The following is a 21,299-nucleotide window of genomic DNA, read 5'->3' on the forward strand; positions in this document are numbered from 1 at the left end:
TTGGGCCATAAAGGCCTTATTAGTGCTAACATGGAAAAGGCTAGTTTTACCTGTTTTGGTGGAGGCTGGGCAGTCTCCACACCATTCTCTGTTCTGCTATTCTGAGGTGTAGTTCGACTCGAGCCAGGGAGCATGATAAAGTCCTCTTGTGACAGAGCGATCTGCGAGTGAGTATAGAAGAAGGGAATGAGCGTTATGTATAACCTCAGTTGTTGGGTACATTGTTTAGTGTCTTCCTGTATTGTTACACTGAGTTTGTCATTATTAGATATGGAGGGTACTGAGGTGTACAGTTAGGTCAGTACTGCAGTGAATGGGGAATGGGTGCAGGCTGTGGTATAATGTGCTTGTGTCTTCAGTGAGACAAGCTGCTGCAGAAACTTGTAACAGCTTGTACCGAATGGAAGATTAGATTACCTTGCTTATGTCTGGCTCAGATTTACTGGAGCACATGGTCTGAAGTTCCCTGATCAGATCGCTCTCATCATCAGAGCAGAAAGAGAGACCGACGGAGTCTCCATCGCTGAGCCTGGAGAAGGAGTACAGTTAACAGTCACTAGCACGCTACACCCACTCTGACATCTCTTACACAACAGCCAGGCCTGTTGGGCATATCACTGAGAAATCGTGAAAAAAGCTGCACTGCTTGTGTGGAGTGGACGTCTCCGAACCAACACTGCCCTCTGCTGGTGACAGCACAGCTAGCATGTCTTAACAGTTCTGAGTAAATTAAAAAAAAACAAAACAAACCTGGAGTGATTGACATTTGCCATTATGTGGACGTCTGAATTGGCCACAGACCCTGAAATGTGAAAAGATCACATGATGTTACCATTACCCTTAGTTAATTCTAGTGTAATTAATGTGCTATTCAATACAAGCATGCATTACTTTTTACTGCTTAGATTTTTTTAATTTTATACACTTGATTGGAGACAAGTTTAATACATAACCCTTCCTGTCAGTCTTGTTCAACACCACAGGTTTCATTTAATTAGGAGGACACTCTCCATTGAATCAAAGAGATAACAGATGTGTTAAACAGATCACAGTCTACATCATAGACTGCATATAAGTGTGGACTGGGTGACAGCAGTTAAAAAATAAAGTCAAACTGTTCATTGTGTCTGGCTGCAGGACAGCATTTAACCCATCTAATGTAATTAAGCACTGCTGACACTAAAATTTTAATAAAATAGATTCATTTGTGCCAGTTGTGCCTAAAATGTTGAGGAACATTGTAAACATTTTTGCCACAAAGAGCAACAGTATGTATGTGGAGAAAAAAAGGTGCAGAATTAAAATAAAAAGAACACCTCCCAATCTGTTAAGCATGGGGTGGATTAATCATGATTTGGGCTTATGTTGCAACATTTCACTATTAGAGGAATATTATCTCATTGCATTTATTTATCATATGCATTAAAATACAGAACAGTATGCAAGTACTGCAGCCAGTTTCAACTTTCCTCCTTTAAGGTCTCACATTAGTCCCCTCAAACCTTGAAACTGTAGTCAGAATCCCCCAGTGAAGGTTATGAACTCCCAAACCCCTTTGAGGGTCCTATACAGACCTGGTAACTTATGACTGAATCTCTATCTGTAATGGCTGTAGCTCTGCATGTTCTCTGTTTCTTTATTTTTTTTTTTTTAACTTTTTACTTAGTCCTTTATATTGTCTAGAACTACATTTCTTTTATATTATAGAGACGTTGACGTGTTTATTACCACAGCACAATGTGTGTTAAAGAGTGTATGCACATGCACAGTGGTTCACTGCTTACTGCCCTGCTGTTTGCCAGCATAATGATAAAAGAAATATTGTGACAATTTAATCTTGCGAGATCTTGTTGCACACACCCTTAGAAATAACAGATATTCTCTGACCTTCACGTAAGGAGCTATTGGAGGATCTCCCAAAGGCGGGGCTTCCTTTCTTTCGTGGGCTGGTATTGGATCGTCTCCACGCACCACTATCACGTCCCTTTCTCCCACCTTTTCTGTAGGAGGAGCTGACAGAGGAGAGTGGAAAACATCCACCCCTGAACTCTGGCAAGAGCTGATCGATTTCTAAACAATAAAAACAAACAAGGAAACAAACAAACAAAAGCAATACATTAAAAGATCAATTCATGAAGATGCCACTTTTCCCATAGCCTTATTACTAAAAACACTTAAATATGAGCACATTATTAATAGACATTATTAATAGATATTGTTATACACTCAAAGAGTGTGGCAGCAGTATGTGGACGAGCATTCTCCTGTTATAATAGAGCACTGTAGTGTGCGTTCAGAAAAGGTAGGGCCACTGATTGCAGGAGCTACAAAACTGCACCCAACACTATAAAAATAAGTGACAATAAATTGCTAATTTTGGTGCTGGCCACAGTGTCTCCACACTGTATAGGTTACTATGTAGTTCAATAAATATTGCCCATATCAGTTTAAAATCTCATCTCAGTTTGAATCTTTGTTAATTGTTTTAACATTGATCTTCCTTCTTTATAAAATTAAAAGTTTTTTTTTATGACAAAAGTATATTCAACTGCCAAACATTAGCACATAAGTTTAAAGACAAAGCTACAGAGTAAAATGCATTAATACTGCACCAGATCTGGCCAGTGGGCAGCCCTGCAGCACAGCCTTGTTCAACAGAATGCTGAGAGCAGCTCGGACCACGGCCCGTTGCCCTGGGCTCAAGCCCTTGTTGCTAGGAGACCGTTGCTGGGAAGGAGAGCGCCTGGCTGTTACCCTGGAGATGACCGCATCCTCAACACGCGGGACCACCACCACATTCCACAGACGGGCCAACCACCTGCATGCGTTCACAAAGAGAATAAGAATGACAGCAGCCATTATTGTCTATTAAGTCATTCAGGCCATCATTTTATCTACTTACAGGAGTGTGAGACTGCTGGAGGGCTGGAGCACTGCAGACAGCACTCTAGATCATTTAATACAATTGATTCAACTCATCTGGGTGCAGTTTCCCAAAAGCATTTTAGTGTTAAGTTCATTGTGAGTGGTAGAGAGAGTGTTCAGTTAAATGCTCGCTCTACCTTTTAGAAATCGTCTTTGTGCTACAATGCCGCTGGGAGTCCCAGCTCAGCTAATTATCTACTAAACTCAGATTATTAAATGACAAAACACTTCAGGCCAGCAAAACTCTTCATACAAGTATGCAAACACAAATGCAGTCAGTTACACAAACACGGTTTCAAGTGCTGTATTCTAAACACTGCATTAAGGGGTGCTATTGTGATAGCCAAGTCTAGCTAAACCTATCTTGTACAACATGCTTTCTTGGTTAATGATCACAAGAGAAAAGCAGTCCAACGCTTTCCCCCATTTAGATCTATTGAATCAACTACACAATTACATCCAACAAACTGAATTGCCTTAGAGGAGTTTTAAAAGTTGTGTAGACTTACTTCAGGATAGCAAGGGTCTGTTCTGGCAGGACCGGGCAAGAGAGAAAGACGTGAGGGCCCAAGATTGCCTCCGGTGTCCCCAGGCGAGAGAGACAGCTGTTGAGCTGCTGCCATACTGAACACACCCAGGAGAGAGCTCTGTGCACGGGGTCATGAGGGGCCCAGCACTGGCCTTGAGTCTGGAATCAAAATATAACCGGTATTATGATACATATTAGTCTATAATGGACAATTATTTAATGTATATGCATATATAAAAAGTACTGCATATCATGCAATACAGAACTACAGAAGGATGAAGAAGAGGGGGAGGTGTGCTGACCTTGTGAAGGAGTTTCCTGCGAAGGTGGCGTCCAAGCATGCCACTCAGTGGTTCAGTGTCCCAGCGCAGCTGCACCCAGCGGAAGTGCTGCTGCAATCTCAGCTCGGGACCCTGCAGTCGTGGCTTGGCCAGCGTGCCAATCAGAAAACTGCCCTCCTGGAAGTAGTAAAGCCCTTCTAGACCTGCCAACCAATCAATAGTAGTCAGGCATTATTATAATAGATGGGAAATTAAAACAAAACAGACTTATATATACAGAAAATATATACTAATGTAATGTTAATATTATTGCAATTACACACATCAACAAAAAAAAGAAGGAGCCAACAAACATGGGTTTAACACTTGGCTGTTAATTCCTACTCTGCACAATTTATTGTTCCTGATAACATTAATTTTCACTCTGGGTGCAAAAAAGTATTATTTAAATATAATTCAAAGGCAAACGAACAAGGCTAACCAATTTACACACATAAAACATGTCACTGCAATTAAAGCATTTAGATTCATTATTAAAGTTAAAAGGTTTCTTTTTTGAGAGTAAACATGTGAGCCCTACCGTGGTTGAGTGAGAGCGAGTAGAGCGAGCCGCGATTCTCCAGTGCCTCACACAGGTCATCCAGCATGTGACTGAGAGAATGAGCTTTCTCCAGACCCTCCAACACAGCTACAACACAGCGCCTTGCAGCAGCCTCCCGCACAGACATCAGAAACCCTGAGATACAACACACCATGTATCCTGTGTTATTATATACCAGTGCATGGTAATGTAAGTACTGTATATACAGTAATTAGCTGATGACTGCATAAAAACACCAATATTATTTAAGATCCAGGACAATAAATAGAAAGGTCTTACCACAGTTGATGAAGGTCTCCAACAGCTGATCTTTACTCAGACTCTCTTCTATCTCTACACGGATGACATCACAGCTTATCCCCATGGCCTCCTGTCTGTGCTACAGAGGATAGCACACAACATGTTAGGACCAACACTAATCTACAGCACTTGTTTTGGCCAGTTAATTTTGTCACATTTGTTGTTTTTTTATTCATATTTAATTTACTCTTTATTTTTTTCTGTGTTTTGTTTTGACATATTTTGTATTATTTGTAGTTCTGACTGTATTTGCCTCTATTTGTGTCTCTTTACCTTGATGTGTTGGGAGATCTGGTTGGCGATGTACTCCTGAAAGCTCCCCTCTAGTCCGTGGAAAATGACATTACGATACTGTTCCACCTATGCAGTAAGCAGGGGCAAGGAAATAAGGGTTAAACACTTCAATCCAAACAACATGCTGTGCAGCTCATGACAGATGACACACAAATACTTATTAGAGCTAACATCCCACTGTTCTGCTCTACCATTGTTTCAGCGTTCCCTGTGGTTTCAACATTACCCATGCTTAGAACTTACTCTGGCAAGGGTTTTTCTGTTGTGCATTTCTACTTGTTTTAAGTGTTAAAATGATCGTAATAAAAACTTATAGTTTTAGTTTTTGACTAAAATTCTGTTAAACACCTTTATTTTAAGGTATGTAAAAAAAACACGTCAAGTTTTAAAAACGTACAGATGTATATGAATGATTACTTTCATACAGAATCTGAAACTGACAGAATGTGCCATTAAGTGCAATTTTTATTTGGAGCCTGTTTGATTTTCTGCAGTGTCAGATGAAATAACATCTATTTCTAGTTTATTAAGTTTGTTTAGGTGTATTCTAGTCTGATTATGATCTACAAATAACCACAAACTAACTTATCTTTCAGATGAGCACTCTCGTGAAGTAGGAGGAAAGTAAAGAGCAGATTAAAAAAAGCATATGGATGAACTGAAGGAGTAGACGTTTGAGAGCTGTGGATTTTTTTTGCCCTTTTTGTAGAGCACAAGATACGAAAACACAGTTTAAGCTGAGTCAACTGAAAAACATTAGGAAATGAGGTGCAGCTTCTTAATTTTCACATGGTGTAATTTCACAGCTATGAGTGGCACAACGGTCTAACTGCTGTTCATCAAGTGTGAGGACATCATTAGTTTAAAAGCCAGCAAGGGCTCAGCGCTTTCAAAGGCCTGTAGCAAGATGAAGGAGGGCATCATATTATAAAGGAGGTTCTAACCTGCAGTTGGGAATAGACAGTAAACAAGTGGTGGGGGTTGGGGGGGCACAGCACAAACATCTTACACAACAGTTCAGCAATTTCAGCTGCAGCTCATTTACTAATGTTTTTGAACTGGCTCAACTCAATATATCCTGCTGACCCAACTGAGGTGCAAAAATAAAACAAAGTTAAGAGAACGTCTGTCTAAGTACATTTACAGTGTACTTCAATGCTAAGAATTGGCCAAAGAAATCGTCCTGGATTCCTGATCTCAGCTAATGATGAAGGCTCAGTGTGTATGACACAGGTACGTACCAGGCGCACATAGTTCTGCAGCAGCTGTAGTGGGATCAGAGAGTCGTAGGTCATCTCGTCCAGAGAACACTCTGCCAGGCCTAACACACAAATCACAGTGGGTTTGCAAATGAGTACATTTGAGAGCAGGGAACACTGTGGGAGGGAGTGTATGAGCACACTGTCGCTCTGATGAGACACTTCACAGGGCTGCTTTAATGCGTTGTCACAGGAGATGGAATGTGCTGGAGCTTGGGTCACGTGACAGAGTGTGTAGGAAGCACAGTTAAATGATTGTATGAATTGGCCTTGCGCCTATTGTGTGCTGCGTTAGAGGAGAATGTGCTTATGCATTTTGAAGTGAAAATTATCTGTGAGATAATGGACTATGCAGAAGCGTTATGGCTATCCTGCAAATTAGCACTGCCTAATGCACAGCTTTTTTGGACCGAGTGTTCTGGGCAAACAGGGCTAGAATAAGCAGTAGAGTGAATAATGTGAAGCACCGAGCACCTTTGAGGAGGATGGAGATTCGTTGGCTCAGGCGTTTTCGGATTAGGTCCCAAGGAGAGTGGGCCAAATCCTGCCCAGGTAGCCAGACAGCATCACCTGTAAAGACAGACAGACACAAACACAAAGTGAATACAGAGAACCTCTGATCCTATAAGGGGTGTGTGTGTTAGACAATATGGAAATAAGATTCCCAGAGACATGGCAGCTTTCATCTTGCTCACTGACTGAGAAACAGTGCTCCAATCCTCCTCCAGCTATCCAGTTCTTTCTGTTTTCAGAATTTCTTCTCTCATGAATAATAAATACCCGTCAAGCTGCTGGGTGTCATGTTTTCTTTTGTGACATCTGCTCTTTCTGGAACGCACCTTTAATTGGCACACTTTATCTTAATTTGACCTCTCTTCATTCACAGTATTCTGTTTTCTACCTCCAAAGCAGATAATCTCAGAGTAATATAAGAAAAATAATAGACATATTAGGTATTGTGCTTATATAATAATAACTGAATTTACTGTAATATTACACTGGATATTTAAAATAATACATAATCATATTACTCTTTAAAAGCAGTAATATATTGGTTATTTTGAGGGTGTCTGTCGTTGAACAAATCCTTTCCAGGCGGATTTTTGTAACAACTGGATGAAAAGTTTTCTTCAAAATAACATAAAATTAACATAAAATTCTGGTTCAGAAACATTCAATGAATACATCCATTCAAACTGTCACTGCCTTCACACTCCTAGGTGTTCTTTATTTTGGTACCTGTGCGTGTGTAGCAGGCAAATTAGAGTGAATTGTCCAACAAACATGCAGGGTTGAGGGAGGTTGTGATAATGTACTCCATATTCATCTTCAACATTGAGCATATCTGAACCACAGATCACTGGGTCAGAATATGCAAGCATATTCACAGTGGGGGCTATTAAAAAACAGAGCCACTGAACAACTTTTTGACAAAATTCAGTGATAACACTCAAGGTGTCCAGTAAAAAAACAGTACAGTTTATTTGACATCACATTTAACCAGTAGACCCTATTTTGTCAAAAGGGGAAAAAAGAGGGAAAACTTAATTTAGAAATATAAACAAAAACATTATGCCACAACAAGTGATCAAGAGCAGGAAAGTAGTGAAGGAGGTAGGGTGGTGGCATGGGTGGTAACCGTTGGTAGCTTGGTTTATTTTGAGGAGCCCTGCATGACAACCCTAAGGCTGAGCCAAGCTTATTATAGCAATTAGGCCTCCATGCCAGCTCTTTCCCTACTTGGCCCAGTGCAGGTTCGGGAAGGGAGCCACTTCAAAGTGTCAGGATGTGTGTGTGTCCAATTGTATTAAAAGTACAAATGCTTGAAAGTACAAATGAATTTGTTTATTTCAAAGTGGGTCAAGGAGTGTGTGCATTTATGTTCATGTTTGAGATGTTTGGCTTTAACCCCTTACAAACCAGATCTAACGAACAGTGCCACATTATACAGGTTACAAAAGCCTCAAGCTGTTCACATTTAATATGAAATCAAGTGTTCTAATATAACTGGTTGCCATCTATTTCACATGTCTTTCATGACCACAGAAGAAAATGCTGAGCTGGGGAAATTAAAACTTGATCAGTGACTGAAAGGAATTTAGGAAGCAGCAGCTGTTCAGAAAACTGAGGGCATCCTGGAATAGCAACCAACACAACCACAAACGTGCTTCAAATTTACATATCACTTACTGCAGGCCATATCCAACTGTTCACCATTACATACTCTACACACACACACACACACACAGACAGAGCCTTTTCAACACTGCACATGACAGTGCATAATTAAAACTGACTAATATGTTTGTATTATTATCAGCCTTCATATGTATATGTGTTATTCTACATGTACGTTGAATTATTGACATCTGCTTGTACAACTCTTCTTTAGACATTAGGGTTCTTAATTGTGGATATATCCCCCATTTGCTCCACTAACAGCCTCTGCTGTTTTAGAAAGAACTGTTTCGGCCAAAAGAACACTTGTGAATACTGGATGCAGTACCATTACACCAGAGTTCGCTCTTAAGAGTGCATACCTATTTTTACAGAAGCCACACTGTCCGAGGACAGGCCCAGGGGTGTGTCAGCTCCGCCTAACCCCTCCTGCGGCTCCCAGCTCCCACACACCAGCATAAGGTGGCTGGTCAGCAAGTGGCTCAGAATCTGCTCTAGTTCTACCCAGCTGGTGTGGCGCTGGATGGTAACTGTGCCAATAGTGGGGCCGTCCTCCAGGAGATCGACAGGGCAGAGGTGCTCCCGTGAGCCGGTGTGTACCTGCACCACCACCCTGTAGCAATCTGATAAGGAGTGGAATGAAATTATTTGTTACTTCAAAATTGAACAAATAATATGCTTACGACCTTAAAAAATGAAAAAAAAAAAAAAGAATGTTTCACTTTAGCTATTTTGAAATGATCTAATCACACAACTATTGAACTACTGAATGCCAGCTCATGATGGCGAGGACGTCTCTACTCACCTAGGTTCTCTAGTAAGTTTTTGCAGTCATCTGTGGCCACGTCATGTATAGTGCGGTTACATTTGTCCCTCTTCTCAATGTCCTGTTGGCTGTGGCTACACAAAACCTCCAGGCATTTCTAAAAATAAGAGGGACAGTTATTATTTTAAAGTTATTATTATAAAAAGTGGTAAACACACAAAAAAAAAAAAAAAATAAAAAAAAAAAAAAAAAAAAAAAAAAAAAATATATATATATATATATATATATATATATATATATATATATATATATATATATATATATATATATATATATATATATATATATACATATATATATATATATACAAGCTTTAATTACCTTGTAGCCTCTGGATGCAGCAATGTGGGCTGCAGTCCAGCCATCCTTGTTTGCATGATTGAGGATGTGTCTGGTCATAACTGGGCCAGAGTGTGTGTGGTGGGCTTCTGGGTCGGCTGCTGAGCCGCCTGTCTCTGGGTCTGGAGACGGGTGATACAGCAGAAGCTTCAGGGGACCCACGTGACCCATACTCACAGCAGCATGTAGAGCAGTGCAGCTATCCTATGCAGGGAAGATAGTGATTAAAAAAAAAAAAGGATATACAATCATACTGCACATACATGACAGTGTGGTTCAGTGGATTTGTGGATCATTTTAGACACACATACCACCCATGATCAAACCGAAATCTACTCTGTACCAACTGAGGAGGGGTTACCTGATACCTCAGTCTGATAGCACATGGTACAAAAACTAGGGGACCTACCAATACAGCATGGTTTGTATTAGAGTTTGCTTTAATAACTGCGTAAAACATGGATGTTTACTATAGTATAGTAGTACAATAGTAGGACTGCACAATTAAGAGAGAGATGCACAATTGAGAGATGCACAATTAGTGCAGTTCAATAATTAGTTCAATATTTACATTGCAAGGAGTGCAATGTCACATAAGGTAAATTAAATCATTACACAACATTCAAACACTTTATAAAGATCCTGCAGACAGTCTGTTCCAGTCAAAGCTATCAATCACTTTAATCACAAGTGTAATCTCACTTTTTTACAGACTAGCAGAATAATATAGTTTTTAAAATATAATTTCAGTGGAGAATTACTGTTGGAATTAGACACTGGAGATGGAACGACAGTTTAGAGGAGAAAATGAGAAGGAAAACGGGCTGTTCTGTCTTTTAAACAAATGGGAATTGGTGGAGCTAAACATCAAACTGTAAGCAGCCAGCCAAGAGACGTTAAGTTGTCCATGTTTTATACAGTCATTGGTTTGCTCAGAGTAAAACTGCACTACGCTGATTTACATGATGAAAGAACTTGCCTATTTAACCACAGGGAAATAATTACACAGTTCTAAAATAACAAGCACAATCACACTCAACCAAACAAAGCAGAAAGCCCATCCTTGGTTATAGTTGCCACAGTAACAGGCTGAGAGGCAGCCATTCCAGATATGTGTATCATACACCACTTGTTACCACTCTGATTTTCAGTCTCAGTGTCTGTGCTTGTGTGCGTTTTAGGTAACTTACAGCAGTGATGTGAGAGCGGTTTGCACCGGCATCCAGTAGGACTCTCACACACTCCACACTGCCTTGCTCAGAGGCCAGGATCAGCGCGGTCCGGCCGCCCACACACTCTCGCTCCACCTCCGCACCGTGGCCCAGCAAAGCCTGCGCACACCTACGAGGAATAAAGTCAGGTAGAGGCGCTGTCTGGATGGCTGGGTCCAATTATTACAAAATACAATAATACTATTTTATTACAATTAAATAAAATTAGTTTTTTAATTAGATCCATTAAACTCTAATCTTCACTACATAAGTACAGTATAATGTAGACATGCCTTATTTAAAACTCATGTTTTCTAATACCCAAAGGCCTCCCAGAAAATGTTATTGTTAGAGTAAATGTAACAAGCATAGAAAGAAAAACTGTCTAACATTTAGAATGACCACTTAATGTTCACTTAAATCACTCTTGCTGTCAACACTTGGTTAAAATATGAATGAAAGCTCTCGTAATGCTCAACATCTGTCTCTTTACAGGCAAAGTCACACCCAGACAAAATCAGCTCATTGGTTGGTCCATGAATGTAAGAGGGTTGATCTAAAGGGTATGGATAAAGTTGTTGGATGCCATGTCAGGCAGCTGTAGAGCTACCAAATCCACACTCTCCTTGATACATAAGGCTCACTTGCTAACAGCAGTGATGTACACCAAGTAAATGTGGATGCCAACATACCGGCAGCCAAAAAACTAACTGTGCTAACTTTGTACAACTACTGGTGACATGATGGCAAGATTACTAATGTTACTTTACTCTATTTTCATCTGACAAAAAAATAAATGCAACAGATTAAGTAAGTAGAAAAGTGAAAACAAATGTAAAAATATAAATTAAATATAATAAATGGCTAGTGGGAACATCATATTTCTGATTGTTGAGTTCTTGCAGAACCTAATAATAGAAAACCTAAAAACACTAAATGTTATTGTCATATATTCAAGGGTTGAAAATACCTTACATTATTACAGTTAACAATATATCAATATTTAATTTTAAGAAAAAAAAAAACACGCTACATAAAAAGGATAATAAACATGCAAACTGCACTCTCTATCTTTGCTGTATTTTAGTCAGATGCTTATCAATAAAGAAGAATATCAATAAAACAGGATTTCAAAAATGACAGAAGCATGCTGTCATTAAATAAACAAGAGTGTTTATAAACAAAAAAATCCTTTGTGTAGAATATTGTGTACCTTCATGTTGAATATCTTAAAAGCAGCAAGGCATTCTCTAACTCAACAACATAAAAAAAACAGGTCACTGTTTCCTGACGCTAATCTGACAATTGTGGGTCACACCTGTGCGGTTTTGTGACGTGTTCAGAAGGACGCGTGTTCTCTGCATTTGAAAAGCCTTTGTCCTAACCCAGAAATCAGGGCAAGGCCTGCCTAGGCTGAAGACATCACTGACAGCAGTCACTGTACATCACCAAAAACAAGAACAGACAAAACCCCAAATGACAGGCTCTCTGACTCACAGTGTACTATTTACAGAGACTGCTGACTTTTACACACTTCATCATTCACCATGTGTCAATCAGCACATCATTTTCAGACCTGAGAGTCTTTGTGTGACTGTTTTTAAAGACAGCAGCAAAGATCAAAACGACAGTAAACTCACCCATGGTGGCCGTTAGCAGCAGCAGTGTGTAAGGGGGTAAATCCATTGTCATCAGGAGCATCAGCAGACACCCCAAAAGTCAGCAGCAGATTCAAGCATTCTGCAGGAAAACACAGCCATTAAGTACACAATGCTGACATAATGAAAAATGCTAATAAAATGCATTTACGTTTTTCATTGTAGACAGTATGAACAACCTTTTATTTGTTCATTTTTATGTCAGGCCTAAAACACATCATAAAAAGGTTAGGGGGGAATAAGAATCTAAATATTGATGCTATTTAAACAGGGGACCGTAATGATTTTAAATAAAGAAAGTGTTTAAGAAAGATGTACAGAGGTACCCCATTCTGTACTTACACATGAGAATATTACTAAGCTGTTTAAAAATAATGTTTAAAGAAAGATTATAAGGGTTCTGCATATTTCTCCCTCTACAGCGCATAATTTCATTACCTGAAAGACTCAATCACTTGGTCTCCTTGTTTCCAAGAAGTATTTTAATTGTTAAGAAATGGAACAGCATCATAACACAGTGGAAAATGATTTACTGTTCCAAATATACTGGAATGTGCTGCAGGCCTATCTTCATCAAATATGTTCATACTGTCTGCAATGAAATTAAAGTAGATGGAATAAACAGTCCAATTACTATTATTATTATTATAATTTTTTTTTTTGCATTTCCCATATTTTCCCCATATTCCCAGATTTCACCAAAAGTCATGTTATAGATAATACGTAGTAAAATAAATGATACTGGGCAGAAATAATATACTTCTGATAGACATGTTATGAAAAAAACACAACAATGTAAATTATAAACAGCAAACAGTTGTAGCATGAAGTGTTTAATTTTTATTTGCCCTAGATGACATTGTATGTCCTGCAATGTAAGTACTGCGAATGCACAAATCACAATACAAAAGTTGAGACAATATATGGTGCAGCCCTATCACTCTGGCTTCTAATGTATTCTACCATCAATATAAAGAGTGATATTTATATCGGCTGATAAGGCTGTTTTTAGCATCTTAGTTTGTAGTGATACCTGTGTGTCCGTTTTGAGCAGCAGAAAACAAGGCAGAGGTTAGGTCTTGTTGGAGGTGACTAATATCCATTGGTGGATCTTGATTAAGCAGCATAGACAATAAAGTGACATTTCCCTGGGAAGCAGCTTGGAGCAAAAGGGTGTGCCCGTCAACCAGGGGGACGGGGTCACCACAGGTAAGTGGGGGGACTATGGAGGGACGCCAGCCTGTGAGGGGGAAGGAAAAGCAGTTACTAAAAAAAGGCTAGGTTGAGAGGTACTAAAATGTTCTCCACAACTTAAAATAGTCACCCGAGACCATAATAATAAGAAAAGGATTGTTATCATGTGACACCAAGCAATGTCTCAGCCAAAAATACAATGCATAAATGTAATAAATAGGCCAAGACATGTGTGAAGTCTGAATTTTGATACTTTAGTTTTATATTGCAAGCTTCAGAGGTCTACAATTCACCAATTAGCACGTGTTTTACAGGGTAAAATTGTGTATAGTTCATTGTTCCAAAATAGAAACTAGATAATTCAACCAAAAGTGTAGCACAAAATTGTGCCATAGCTAATTGCTCATTCCTGGGGACTGTTTCAGTATGGGTCACATATTGGTATTGGTACAAGCATTTGTCTGAGTCAAATGTGATTTGGTGTAAACAAGTTTTGTCCCTTCTATCAGACTAAAGGTCCCATTGGCACGTATCTGGCTTTTGTTTTAGAAGAGGTTTTACAATTTTTGTGTTTATGTATATGAATGTTAGGTCAAGAGTTTTTAGTGTTTTTGTGTGACTGGGCAGAACGTAGCCTCTTAATTTCGTAATTAATTACATATATCATACATTCTTACATATACATACATTCAAACACAATCCCCAAAACTCTTTTCTTGGTCCTTTTTTGTCAATGAGTAAAAGATCATGTCAGTCATAGCGAAGTGCTGCAAAATTCTAATTATCTCAGGCAATATATAAGAATCAAAAAAAGGTACCAAGAATTTGTCATAAATCCATTAAAAGCTTGGACTAATCCAGCACTATGGGCACAGATGTCTCAAGTAGTAACTGAGTGCTTTTAATTGTGTGCAGTGTGTGCTCGTAAATAGCAATATTGTCTCTTGAGAGATGTTTTTATCTTTGCTAGTGAGTGAGGAAGTTTAATAGAGGTCTAGTGAAAAGACGAGTGGTAAGACTACTGTCTGCTTTTTCTGAGAGTAAGAGGGTTAAAAACAGTAGCTATATGCACTTCAGAAGCATCCGGATTCTAAAGCGGGACGAAGGAAGGAGGAGAAGAGACCGTTCTTAGCATTTTCAGAGTCATGAGTAACGACAGCTCGCTTCTGACGTCTGGTCTCTCAGCCAGCCAGCGAGGGAGAGAGCTGTGCTGAGGATTAGTCTCTAGTGACAGTATAACAGTGGTGTCTGGTGGAATACTTGCTATGCTTTGACTGGCGATTAAATAGGCCCATCTCTAGGGTTTGCAGAAATTCAGCTCTGCAGCTAAATGAACCATGAAAAATGTTAAGATTCTTGGTCCATATGCATTGCACTTGCTCTGTGGTTTGCGTTTCTAGAAGTGCTTCCTATTATTCTTGGGTACACATATACAGTCTGACCTAATTAACTGTGTGGTAAACTACAAAGCAGATCTGTGAGCAAAATGCCAGCTGATGCTTGTAAAGAAGAAACATGACTAATGCTTTAGTATAGCTGTGACAAGTGATAAGCGCAGGACATCCTGTGGCCATGTGTTGCCTCCCATGGCAGGGCTTTCAACTGGCATTTTTCAGTAGGAGAATGCTGCTTCACACACAAGGGTTTCCCATGGATGTCTTTGCCAGACTGCAATGTTTTCTTGGGCTGTCTGAATGAGGATTAGTGTCTATTGACAATAAAACAGTGGCATCTGGTGGAATACTTGATATGCTTTGACTGGCAAAAATAAACCCATCTCTAGGATTGACAGAATGCTCTTTAGACAGCATTAAGCAAAATTAAAAATGAATAAAGTTTTCTAATTTATTTCCCATGCATTGCATTTGCTCTGTGGTTTGTATGTAACATTCTCTGTAAGTGCTTATTGGGTTCCCACACAGACTGGTCTAATAAACTGTGTGGTAAACTAAGGACTACATCAACAAGTAAGATGTCAGCTGATGCTTGTAAAGTACCATGATTAATGTTTTAGTATAGCTGTGAAACAACAAAGAGAAGATTCATTACAATAAGAGCAAATCAGGATAGGTTAGATATTTGTGAAGTTCATCGCAGAACAAAAATCATGGAGAAGAACTCTCTTGCACATGCAAGGAATAAAAAGACCACAGTCAAATTCAGTACTTCTGCAGCGGACAGAAACACACATCAACGAACACGGATGCAGGAAGATCATGTTAGGTGGTAGAGCACACAACAGCCGGAACATGCAGTAAGGACAGTAGAAATGGAGGTGGAGGGAATGAGAGGGACAGAGCAGCCTCTGGCATCAGCTTCAGAATGGCGTGGGTTACAGAAAAGTCTCCTTGAGATTCTTCTACCTCAAACCCATTCACAACATCAAGTGATGTCAACTAACAGTGCTATTTATTAACAGTGCAGAAGAGTCCAAGGGTTGGGAAGTAAAGGGCTTCACTGGTTTCCTATTGTACATTGAGTTTCCTAAAGTCAATCTAGGCTGACTCTCCTCAAACTGGACAAGATCAAGCTCTCACTGAGATTGGAGAGTCTTGGGCGATTTGATGGACATTGCACTAATGATGTGAACAATCTTAAGCAGTAAGATTTTTGTGTTGAGACAGTGTTTAAAAACCAAAGTTAAAACCAAAAAAATGCTTGCCAAAATTGTCCAATACTATCAGCTAACTCATATATTAACCAGGCCCAAGTGTGTATATTTAAGATTACAAGGTTGTAAGAAAAGCATCAAGCAGATGGAAAGATTGCATCATTGCAAAGAAAATGGTTTGGTGCTCAACAACACCATTAACGGGAAACTAAAATTCCATCATGTGGCCAAAATATTATTATAAATAATATTTAATCAACGGATAGCAGATTTTTAAAAATAAGAATGATATTGTCTGCATAATTAAACTAATGAATGTCACCCAACCCTAGTGAAAAGACAGTTGTTTAGGAAAGAGGCATTAAGAGACAGGATGGGAGAACTGAGCACCCGTTTACCTGATGCTGCTGCCAGGGGGCTGCCCGGGTGCTGGGGGCTATGGGATGGAACGCTAGCAGGATTTACACATGGTCTACTGACAATGGTAGCGATGGTGGACGTGGTGGTGGTGACAGGGGGACAATCCACGCATGCTGTGGCTGATTGCGGCCCCCGCTGCCTGGAAGCACCCACCTGAGACGCGGTCAAGGCTGGAACCGCACCCCCCAAGTCCAGGGAGGGCTTGGGTGGAAGCTGGGGGGTGGCGGCTGACTTGGCAGGCCCCACCCCCAGTCCAACCCCTGGGGACCTGCTGGCCTCTCCCACCACTTTGATTGGCGGGTGAGGAGGGGACGGTGTCTGAGAAAGTCCGGGTTTTTTTGGAGGGATGGGGGGTGGGTTGCCTCTGTCGATGCGCGCCACCGTGGGCGACTTGATGCCAATTTGTGGGTGACCAAGCCGCCCAGCAAAGGGACCCCCCTCTGAGGCGGAGTGGGACAGGCCAGGCCTGAGGGCTGCAGGGGGGCCCCCTGCTGGTGGGCTGGTGAAACGTGAGAGGACTTGCGTAACTGTGTGGCGTGCCTGCTGCTTGGCGGCAAAGTTGTCTCGGTTGGTGGGGGACAGGTCCCGAGATGGGGGACCCTGACCGGTCATGCCATTTTGGTCCTGCTCTGAAGCTGAGGGCTGGAATTTGTAGCGGGCTGCCTGAACACGGGGGCTCACCCCTGTGGGCAGAGTGGAGGCGCCACCAGGTGAATGTAAACCATGAGCTGAATTTTGCGTTGTCTGGCCCTCCCCTCCATTCTCTGCCTGAGAGGTCCCGTGGTGTAGCCCCCTTCCGGAGGTGGAGGTCTTGGGTAGGTTCATGCTACTGTAGCTGGTAGCTGTTGGCTTTACAGGGATGGTCAGTGGCGCCTTCTTAGGCGCTTCAGGCTCCAACAGCTGGTCCGTCTGGGAGGCAGCAACCCTGCAACTGGCTGCCTCTGTGCTAACAGCCACCGACACCATGGTCTTGGGTTTGACTGATGCTGGGGCAGGTGGAGGCAGTGGTGGAGCATCTTTGCCCCGCTCAGTCCTTAGTTGCTCCACCTGCTGCCGTAAGCTGTCGCTCTCGGCCCGCAGCTCAGTGGTACGGGTCTCCTCGCGGCTCAGCCGGGCCCGCAACTGCTCACGCTCTGTGTCAAACTCGGCCAGCTGCTTCTCCATCTCAGCCTCCATCTGCTGGCTCCGGCGTCTCTCTGTAGCCAGCTCCTCCTCCAGGCGTCCTGAAGACCGCCCCTCCTGCTCAGAACGTGACGAGAGCTCCTCAAACCGCTGGCTCTCCTCAATCACCCGTGCTGCTAACTGCTTGCACTCACGCACCAGCATCATCACCACATGCTTGTTCTTCTCTCGCTCATCCTTCAACTGCGCCGACAGCTTGCGGTGCTCCTGCTCCAGACTCTGCAGCTGCAGCTTCTCCACCTCCAGCTAGGCACAGCAGCAGTACAACATTGTTAGGAAAAAACACTATATCAAACTTAAAGACAGAACAGTTACATGTCCTACATGTTTTTGATCAACTGTAGTCTTATATATAAATATAAACATACATTTTAATAGCCACTAAACTTTTTTATTGATAAATTGTGACGGAACACTGTAAATGAATAGGTCTTAAAAGGCATTACCACCCACAGTACACAGAGCAGTAGATGTTAATGATTAAGACTTTTGCAAATACAATACAAATCTGTCACTGTAAATTATGTGTGTTTCAGATGTTTCCACAAAACAGTATTTTAAATATAAATAATATATGAAGCTCCTGTTACAATCAATGACTTATGTCAATCAAAAATGAAACACAACATTTTCTGGTTCTTAGGTAAGTGAGTTTGTTTACACCCGCCATTAACATGTAGACTTTCCTGTTTACAGGAAATAAACAGGAATTATGTATGTGTATGTGCTTTTCATTAAGTGGAAAGTAAAATCACATTTCAATGTAAACAGAAACCAGTCAAAACTTTATTCAGATACTATCTGGCTACAAAATGCCGAATGCAAATGGGCGATCAAACACACAAAAAAAATGGGTTGTGAAAGCAGAGACAGTAAATATGAGTGCATAACCGGGCAATTAATTAATGTATAATGAGATTAAGCTTTATGAGAAGTACGTCTACTTCAGCAGCCAGGACACAGAATAGGACCATAGATGTAATGCCAGCAGTCAGTGTTTCACCTCTATGCCTCATGATTGCATTAGACTCAATCATCCTACAACCATTACTTCTGACAGCCTGCACTCATAGCTATGCTGTACTTATAGATGATGCAGGCCTGCACAATAGTTCTCCTCCACTCATGAATACTTGAACATTTTCCTAGAAAAAAAAATGGGCAAAGTGTGTTCTAATAGAATAGTCAGAAGAACTGCATCAGTAAACACTTCTGATCCAAAGCAACAGCATCAGCAGAAGCAACTTGACTGCAGTAAGAGTTTATTATTATATTATATATTATTATACACCAGGCGCTCTGATGGATAAGTGCATCCTGGTTAACCAGCTATGAAACAAGAGAACTGTCACCATAACAACCGAGTGTGAATGTTTATTCTTGGGAGAGGGGGAATCTGGGCTTCTCGGTTTCAGAAACAAGGCCGAGCTGGAGAGCCGAGGAATCAGATATCATCTGACTTGCATGGACGGGGATGGGGAGTCCTTTTATTGGCTAACAAAATTATAACTAAATCCAGCAGCACTCAACCAAGACACGTACGGGGTGCTCCGTTTTATTTGATGAGCTAAAAGCTGACTGCTCATAAAGCCAGGCAGTGGAGGAAATCAAGAAAGTGTGCTTGCTGTGTTTGAGGTGAGATTCTGTACTCTGTACTCTAGCACCCATAATGATCAAGCTTACTCTGCTAAAGAGTCGGTTTCCAGTTCCAAAAGGGCTGGCCAATGTACTGTCAATATCAATATATTTGAGACTATATATAAATATCTTAAAATGATCACATTAAATTATTGTACGTTAATGTGATTTACTTAAACATACATTGATAGTGGATGAATTCCAGAGGGATGATACTCAGTAAAGAACAGCCTTGTGCAAATTATGTTGTAGAAACATCGTCTTAAAAGGAACAGCAGGAATATCTCTGACCATCTTTAAAAAAATCAGTAAAATACTTACATACACAAAAGGACTGGGAGGATAATCAAATTCAATTAATTATTAAAAATTATTGTTAACAAAAATAGCTTAAACAATACAATAATGAATGTTACGCAAAAATGAAATTAATTTATTTTAGCTGTGTTAATTACCTAAGCATTTGTATTAATCACAAAACATTAATGATAATTAAAATATTAAGATTAATATTTTAAAAATATACGATAATAATAGAAAAATGTAAGAATATCGAGATTTAGTTCTTTAGTTTGCTATTTAAATATACAAAATGTTTTATTTATTATTTTACAAAAAACATATTTCATAAAATTTCACCAATTTATATCATATAATCACCATTTAACTAAAACACACTGAGATACGAGTTCTTAATCATAGTGCCTAGCCCCATTTTCAATACACTAAAGAATCTCTGTATCTTCACACCTAATCTTCACACCTTCTCAACAGCCAATGTCCCTAAAGGCTGGACAGTCATTAGGTTAAGCAGGACCTTTCAGTTAGTATTAGTTTCTTAGTTTAGATTATCTGTAAGAGTGCTGGTGATTAGGAGGGGGGATCATGGCCTGTTGATCATGATAATCTGGATCATGTAGCTGAGATTAACGTGCTGGTGAACAGGTGTTGTGAGGGTAGATGTGTTAGACAGCACTTTGGCTGTCAGGGGCTGGCACACAATCCCTGCCTCTCTCTGCTTTGACTCTCTGCTCTGCCTCTCTTTTTTCTTGTGATCACCCACCTCTCACTTTCCCTGCCTGCAACTGTAGGATGCCACTCAGACCTAGAACACTAGCCTTTGCCCTGCTGTTACTGAACCTCTCTGAAGAATACAATAATCAAATGATTAGAAACATGACAGATTAAAGGTAAAACGAAAAATACGGTGTATCGTTTTTACCAGCAATGCAGAAAATGTTAAATCAACAAGTGAATGTTGATTCAAATGTGATATTCATTGCTGCAAGATTCTCACTGGTAGAACAAAGCATTTCCACTGAAGTTTGATTTCTAAACAAGTCTATTTCAAGAGTTAAGATGGGGTGGTAGTATATCACCCTAAATTGTTGGTTTTAGCAGCTGGAAACATTTGTGATTTACCTCATTTTTTTTCTGACAAATTAACTTATGCACACTTTTTATTGTTGTTACGGCACTCCTAAAAAATGAAGGTGCTACAAAGCTACAAAGTAAGGGCATGTTACTTCTAAAATAAAAGGTATTATCACCCCAGTGGCAGGGGTACCCAACTTTTGCAAAATGTACTAGATAAACCATCATTGGAGTGTTAAAAACATGTAACCCATGACTGGCAGTAAGCATAAGTTCATGTTTTATTCTGTTCTGGAGGTACTCTTCTACAGGGATTGTAGTATTGGCATTTATGTGTGAAATGTGCAAATAAAAGAGTAACACTTTACAATAAGGGTACATCAATTAACACTATTTACGACACTAATATACATTCTTAAATGGTATGGTAAGTTATGTCTTAACTAATTAGTGGACACTAGTTAAGACACTATTAAGCA

The 21,299-nt window shown here is 40.2% G+C and overlaps 1 protein-coding gene across 1 annotated transcript in view; it reads right to left on the reverse strand.

Moving 5' to 3' along the window:
- The window catches only part of cttnbp2 (cortactin binding protein 2), a 55,755-nt gene that overhangs the window by 3,413 nt on the left and 31,043 nt on the right, over nucleotides 1-21,299 (reverse strand). The window contains exons 4-22 of the mRNA XM_049483459.1: nucleotides 16,605-18,054; nucleotides 13,435-13,641; nucleotides 12,384-12,483; nucleotides 10,723-10,873; nucleotides 9,515-9,736; nucleotides 9,173-9,290; nucleotides 8,730-8,990; nucleotides 6,664-6,759; nucleotides 6,172-6,251; nucleotides 4,910-4,996; nucleotides 4,616-4,715; nucleotides 4,316-4,471; nucleotides 3,757-3,938; nucleotides 3,435-3,613; nucleotides 2,613-2,818; nucleotides 1,888-2,070; nucleotides 751-802; nucleotides 418-529; nucleotides 51-161 (exon numbers count right to left, since the gene is read on the reverse strand). Coding sequence (XP_049339416.1) covers nucleotides 51-161; nucleotides 418-529; nucleotides 751-802; nucleotides 1,888-2,070; nucleotides 2,613-2,818; nucleotides 3,435-3,613; nucleotides 3,757-3,938; nucleotides 4,316-4,471; nucleotides 4,616-4,715; nucleotides 4,910-4,996; nucleotides 6,172-6,251; nucleotides 6,664-6,759; nucleotides 8,730-8,990; nucleotides 9,173-9,290; nucleotides 9,515-9,736; nucleotides 10,723-10,873; nucleotides 12,384-12,483; nucleotides 13,435-13,641; nucleotides 16,605-18,054 — 4,053 coding nt within the window. The remainder of the gene's footprint in view (nucleotides 1-50; nucleotides 162-417; nucleotides 530-750; nucleotides 803-1,887; nucleotides 2,071-2,612; nucleotides 2,819-3,434; nucleotides 3,614-3,756; nucleotides 3,939-4,315; nucleotides 4,472-4,615; nucleotides 4,716-4,909; nucleotides 4,997-6,171; nucleotides 6,252-6,663; nucleotides 6,760-8,729; nucleotides 8,991-9,172; nucleotides 9,291-9,514; nucleotides 9,737-10,722; nucleotides 10,874-12,383; nucleotides 12,484-13,434; nucleotides 13,642-16,604; nucleotides 18,055-21,299) is intronic.

This window comes from Astyanax mexicanus, chromosome 9 (genome assembly GCF_023375975.1).
Source record: "Astyanax mexicanus isolate ESR-SI-001 chromosome 9, AstMex3_surface, whole genome shotgun sequence".
NCBI lineage: Eukaryota > Metazoa > Chordata > Actinopteri > Characiformes > Acestrorhamphidae > Astyanax > Astyanax mexicanus.